At 36.7% G+C, this 6,830-nt stretch overlaps 1 protein-coding gene across 1 annotated transcript in view; it reads left to right on the plus strand.

Moving 5' to 3' along the window:
* Positions 1-5,793, plus strand: part of LOC149939197 (nose resistant to fluoxetine protein 6-like) — a 30,143-nt gene extending 24,350 nt beyond the window's left edge. The window contains exons 11-15 of the mRNA XM_090179042.1: positions 507-662; positions 721-844; positions 2,686-2,860; positions 3,771-3,913; positions 5,668-5,793. Of these exons, the coding sequence (XP_090035168.1) occupies positions 507-662; positions 721-844; positions 2,686-2,860; positions 3,771-3,913; positions 5,668-5,787 (718 nt within the window). The 3' untranslated portion in view covers positions 5,788-5,793. The remainder of the gene's footprint in view (positions 1-506; positions 663-720; positions 845-2,685; positions 2,861-3,770; positions 3,914-5,667) is intronic.
* Positions 5,794-6,830: the final 1,037 nt, after the last annotated feature.

The following is a 6,830-nucleotide window of genomic DNA, read 5'->3' on the forward strand; positions in this document are numbered from 1 at the left end:
GACAATATACGTTTGCATATTTGTAGTTTTGAAACCAAGAAACGATAGCTGGGTTTCGTAGTAATGTCAGGTGCTCTTTTGACAATATACGTTTGCATATTTGTAGTTCTGAAACCAAGAAACGATAGCTGGGTTTCGTAGTAATGTCAGGTGCTCTTTTGACAATATACGTTTGCATATTTGTAGTTCTGAAACCAAGAAACGATAGCTGGGTTTCGTAGTAATGTCAGGTGCTCTTTTGACAATATACGTTTGCATATTTGTAGTTCTGAAACCAAGAAACGATAGCTGGGTTTCGTAGTAATGTCAGTTGCTCTTTTGACAATATACGTTTGCATATTTGTAGTTCTGAAACCAAGAAACGATAGCTGGGTTTCGTAGTAATGTCAGGTGCTCTTTTGACAATATACGTTTGCATATTTGTAGTTCTGAAACCAAGAAACGATAGCTGGGTTTCGTAGTAATGTCAGGTGCTCTTTTGACAATATACGTTTGCATATTTGTAGTTCTGAAGTCAAGAAACGATGGCTGGGTTTCGCAGTGGTGTTAGGTCTCCTTTTTTCGTCATGGATATACACAGGAGTAATAGTTAAATTGAAGAATTACACTATCATGTATACTGGAGATTTTGAGGAAGATGACGCACTAAAAAATTTACTGGCGTAAGTGTTTTTTTATATATTATAAGTTAAAATTGTTAAATTATTTTATTTCGTTCAGCCAAAGCACAATGTTTGACACAATCTATGATAAACCGTGGACGAGAATTGGACCTTATCTAATAGGATGCCTGACAGCATTTGTATTATTGCATTTAGAAAAATCTACAAAATTGTTTAATAGAGTAAGTTTACAAATGTAAGAATATTACTAGCCACGTAATCGACGATAATGTGTATTACATTATGGTAGAAATTATTCGCGTAAAAATAAAACCGTCAATAGGAAATATTTGTTAATTCAAAACGCGGGAATCTCGAAAATATTTTTTCGCGCATGTTTAATTTTACAATATTTATCCGCATTTGTCTTGGACAATATCTACGTTCAGTGAAGCTTAACGGTCTTAAACCGTTTTACGTTTGCGTTGATTCCGTTGAGACTTTTTATCCTGTCTTGTTGAACGCTTTTTTACGATTGTTGTAAATTTATAAAATATCGTCTGCTGTGTCGTCCGCAGCTAGCCTTTCACGCGTGCGAAGACGTCACGATTCCGTTTAACAACGAAGAAACCGACTGGAAGAGCAGGTTCAAATGTTTCAGCAACGGTTCTGCAACGCTACGTCAAACCGGGAATGGAAAAAAAGCGTACAGTAGAAAACCAGTTCCGAAATACTGCAACGTTTAATTTGTTGCAAGCTACTGAACGTAGCCAATAAGTTTATCTTTTCCGAACCTACGCCCGGCTATTTATGCAATGTAACCTTTGAAGTTTTTTAAATGAATTTCTTTTAAGATCTATAGTATGTCACGTGTATATGTTTTTTCAACGTCACGAGATATAGTAATTGTCTATAGAAAGGACTCGCTGGAGTCGATACATATTTTATATTTTGAAATCTATGAGTGAAACGCGCGTGCCAATTAAGCATAAATAGCTCGTGACGCTAAGATAAACATTTTACACTTTTATTTTTTTGTTTAATTTATGGAAACCTCAATTTCTATTTACCGACAGTTCAGCTTTTATTTTCGGTTTAACCTTTGGTTTTGAGGTTTTAAAAGTTGAAGCGCAGCCGGCTCCCGTAGCTTAGATCCGGCTCCATTAAATCTCCGGAGCCGAATTGCAAATCCGGTTCCGGCTCCGACTATTTATGTAGCCGAATTCGTCTCCGGAGCTGGATATGCAGAGTACTTCCGGCGCCATAAGTGTTATGTCCTTCGCATTAAGTATAAATAATAAAAATAATCAGCTAGGCTTATATCCAAAGCACCACCTTAGGCCCTGGTCATCTAGCGACTTTGAATGACTTTAAACTGCGGGCCGGGTTACAATGCGTATAGGAGGGTGGTGTCAAGCCCTTCATGATATTACCGTTAAGCCCTACAAGTTTTTATGAAAAGGGGAAACCGTAGAACTCGGGTGAAAACCTTTTAAACGAGTAGGGAGAGAAATTGCAAACTCAACGCAGAATAAATAGTTCTGAGTTTATCCCTATGATATTTCAGTAGGCTTGGTTTAATAAAGTCGTAACTCTAACTTAGATTACGTTAGAGTTACGACTTTATTAGACCAGGCCAACGAGTTGGTCGTTGACTCAATATATAAAATACTTACGCTATTGCGTATTTTGACCGACGAAGTAAAATAATAGCTATTCTTGAAAAAATACCTGTATTACCATCAGTTGAAAACCATATAGAACATACAATCGCTATTAATATTATAACAGTTTTCGTTTAAACAAACAGATGCGCCTTAAAAATCACGAAATAAATTTTGTGCTAAGCCTTGGCTAAGCTTTGGCTAGTTTCCAGCCAAGTTTAAAAATCTTTCCGATCAACAGAATTTTTGCCACGTCCATTTAATCGACTGAAGTCAGTCTACCTAATGCAATCATAATAGATATAAATACATGTATGTGTCTAATGTAGAAGTGTGATAAATAAAAACAATATAACACGGAATATAATCTTCTTTTTCTTGGATACTTTTGCGGTTAAATTGTGTTACTTTATTTATAGATTTCCGTAATATCGAGTTGGTTGGGAGCTATAACGCTTGCTTTGGTTAATGTGTACGGCCTCAACAAACAGAAAATTCCGATTAGTATTAGCGCTTTATACAACGCCTGTTCCAGTTCAGCATGGTCTCTATCTGTTGCATGGGTTATTCTTGCCTGTCACACTAAAAACGCCGGTAAGCACCACTTCAGAAATACCACAATCTACTAGAAGTAGGGGGTCAGATATTTATATACCAGTGCTCCAAGCTCAGCATATAACTCTTAACGCCTACTACACTACATTACACTGCCCTACGCCAGCGTCCACAAGCCTGGCAAAAACAGTCATGGGTAGTAGAAGTGGTGTAGTCCTAAAATAAAAAGAACCGGGGCGCTACCTGGGTACAGCCAACTTCGATTACGCGCGAAATCGAAGTTGGCTGTACCGGCCTCTATTAATGTACGTCCAACTTCGATTTTTAGCGTGATCGAAGCTGGCCGTAACTAGGTAACGATTTGAAATTGTTATGGTATTTTCCCGCGGAAAAAATTTATCATAAATTCACACACCCTTTATTGCAGAAAAATGATATACGAAATTGAAGCAGGGCCCGCCCTGGCAAAATGGAAAAACCAAGGCGGGGCGGGGCCCTGCCTTTGAAAAAAGCACCGGGGCGACGCCCTGACCCGCCCTGGCCCGACTACACCACTGAGTAGAACCCTACTACTGACGGTCACACCCTCAACGCAAGCCACTTAAATACATTAAACAAATAATTTATGTAAATTTTTTTCTTCATAATAATTTCTTAAAATACATTTTTATTCAAACAAAAATTGTAATTTATCATGAAATGTTAAGATTCAAAGAAATTAACATCAAAATTTAATTTTCTTATCCTGCGTCAAACATCACATTAATTTCAATGGTGGTTATTAGATGGCTCAACGACACACACATTGTATCCTCTTTGTTTTTCCTACCAGATGCACGCTACGTTTGCGGTATACGGGTTAGTTCTATGGTAGATAAATTTTATTAAAAACATCCTGGTAATATGGACTGCGCAAACACAATAACTTCCTTTATTTTTTTTGGTATAGGTATCGTCGATAAGATTTTGTCCTGGAAGCTTTGGTATCCTCTGAGTCGTCTGACTTATTGTACTTATTTGATCCATCCAATAATCATGAATTATTATTTCCAAACGCTGCGAGCTCCAATTCTCATAACGAATACAGTAGTGGTAAGAAACAATTAATTAATTAGTTAATTTCGATCTTTGCACCCTCTCTCACAAAATATTGGTGTTTATAAAACAGTAATGCACTGCACATTATCGGTTTCTGAGTCTGTAATTTACGAAGTCGAATATTTTATAAATGAAGCTATTCACGGAGGATTTAAACCGCATATTATTGATAACATTTTTGATAAAATAAGAAAATAAAAAAATTAAGTTGGTACCAACTTATACAACTAATAAGAACCAAATTTTTTAGCTTTAACGTATGATGAGAAAGCGTTTGCCAAAATTTGTTATCAACTAAGGAAAAAATATATCAATGTGGCATTTAAACCCCAAAATATCTCGAAAAATATACTTACCAATGGTAAAGATAAATCCATAAAGATTTAAAACATGGTATTGGAAAATCCTACATTGGGCAAAAAAAAGAATTGAACATAATGGTATTATAAGACGGAATAGTGGGTAAAATCAGCAGTCGCTCATCAATTCAACGAAAAGGGGCACTCCATAAATTTTGCTGACGATCAAATTAAAGCTTAATCCAAATTTGACAAACAAAGAAGTACGAGTGAATCCATTGAGACTTATAAAGAGATAAAACTTTTTAAAATTAAAAAAAACTTAATAATCATTGTAAACTTAAGACTTCTATCGTATTGGCAGGTTATTATGGTTCTGGTCGAAGTTAGTTATTTTGGGGCATTAAATGAAGTTTATCTTCATATGCCTTAACAATGGCACAATGTTCTTTCTGAAACTAATCTGTTAATTAAATAAAAAGCTTTTACTTACTCAATAATTTTGAGTATGCAAAAAAAACATTTATCCATGAGCGAAAGGCGTATCAACCTTTAATAATTATAGGTAATTGTTTGTTTCATATATCACAAAATCAGTGAGTATACAAAAGTGACACATACCACGTTACACTAAACATCAATATAGTTGGAGAATCTTATAAATATACCAAAATGTAGTCTTCAACTGTTTTGATATACAGAGAGGGAAAATGGGTGCGCAGACTCCGTAACATTCTGTTGTGTGAAAAACACGTCGATTTCCCTAATCAGTGGATGAGGATTACCATTTCCCTGTTTGTAAAGACACATGAACTTCCCGTACGTAGCAACGTCGTATGTTCCATCGTTTTCGTTTTCTTAATTATCCCTACAAAAAGGTTAGACGATAGAACAAACGGCTCTGTGACGTAGACGAAGTACGTTTTCACGAGATAGAGGAAGGAATATTTAAACATATTGGTTTACGATTCAATCTATTTCATGCATGCGCGACGCAAAGAAGGCTGCGGTGATTTTGTCTCTATCCCTTAGTACATTAATAATTTGTAAAAATTGGTAAATGTTGTTATTTTGATTAATGAACGTAAATAACCGTATGTAAAGAATTGTACATTGTTTAATGAAGAAAATTAATTGTTAACAATGAACATTTTTCAACTGCCATAAAATTCGACATTTAAAGCTTTCCCAACATTATTGACATTAAAGATAGATAATTAATGTTTAATTTCATAAAAAGATTATGGGATGGTTGTTATTTATTATGTACCATTTTCAACCGTATTTGCACTATATCTCTATAGTATATTAGAATTTCCCTCACAAATTTACCCTTGTTAAATAAATATTAAAAGTCATCCATTAAATATTTAGTTTCATTTAACTAATATATTTTTACCCAAAATCCATTTGGTAAATTTTTTTTTTAATATTTTTTTTAATTAACAGGCTATTCACTACCTTGGATTTGTGGTGCTTACTTTCGGATTGGCATTTGTTACGTCAATTACATTAGAAGCTCCCGTTATCAAGCTTGAAAAACTAATTCGCCAAAGATTCTCAAGGTAATCAGAAGAAACTCAGTACACGATTTCTTTGAAATAAAAATAGAGTTCAAGTGTATATTTTTTAACAATAAACTCTATTAGGTTTGTAATAAAGATGCCACTTACTGGGGGAAATAGTCCCGTAACAACGCAATATCAACCCCAATAGTACGATGCATAGAAGAATGAGTTCCAACGGATGTATATTCAACCCCATGATCGCTACACAGATTTTCTCACCGCACTCTTCCATTCTCGTTCAATTGTAATACCCGCCCACGACTAATCAGCGCCATATTTCATATCCCAAAACTCAAGTCGCTGAGTCCCAAAATATATCCTACTAATTTTTTTTATAATTAATAAATGCATTATTTATTAACAAATATGAACAATAGTACAAAATAAAATCAAAAACACCCACACGAACTTAAGGTAGCGAGTACAAACAATCACCGAGTGGGGCGCCCAGAATGACGGCGTTTAGCCAGCACCCAGAGTCCGCAGAGCTGACCGAGTGTAGCTGGGCTTTGTCCCTGTCACTGGAAGTACGGGTGGACAACCGAATGATAGACTGCTCGACAAGTTGGCCCTTCCACGCGCGTTGATGACTTCGGAGATCCGGTGATGGCAAGATCGCACCCGGAAGGATTTCCCACTGAGATGAATCGTCGGAAAAATCCAACCCTTAAGGTTCGATAGAGGCAGGGAGAATAGCGTGGATTAAGGCCTCCACGCTGGATACCGACGAGAGAAAGGCGGGGAGAGCGAGAGTAGAGGCGTAGTGAATACGCAGGCCACCTCGAGACACGGGAAGCGACGACGGTAGCCAAGGTGCCTCGTCCATGAGATTGTTCGTAACTGTTTGCAGCCCCGAACGAAGGGTGTTTTCGAACGACGTAAGGCCAGAGACGTCACGCCAAACGGGGGCACTGTGGAGGAGATACGACAGCTTCGGGATAGCAATTGAGATTTTCAACAGAAAAAAACCCTGATGGGCAGATATTTGCTGAAGATTTCCGACCATGGTATTCAATGCCTCGGTTTTAGAGGACAAGCAAGTTG

Source organism: Leiobunum rupestre, chromosome 6 (genome assembly GCF_980474605.1).
Source record: "Leiobunum rupestre chromosome 6, qqLeiRupe1.1.hap1, whole genome shotgun sequence".
Taxonomy (NCBI): Eukaryota; Metazoa; Arthropoda; class Arachnida; order Opiliones; family Sclerosomatidae; genus Leiobunum; species Leiobunum rupestre.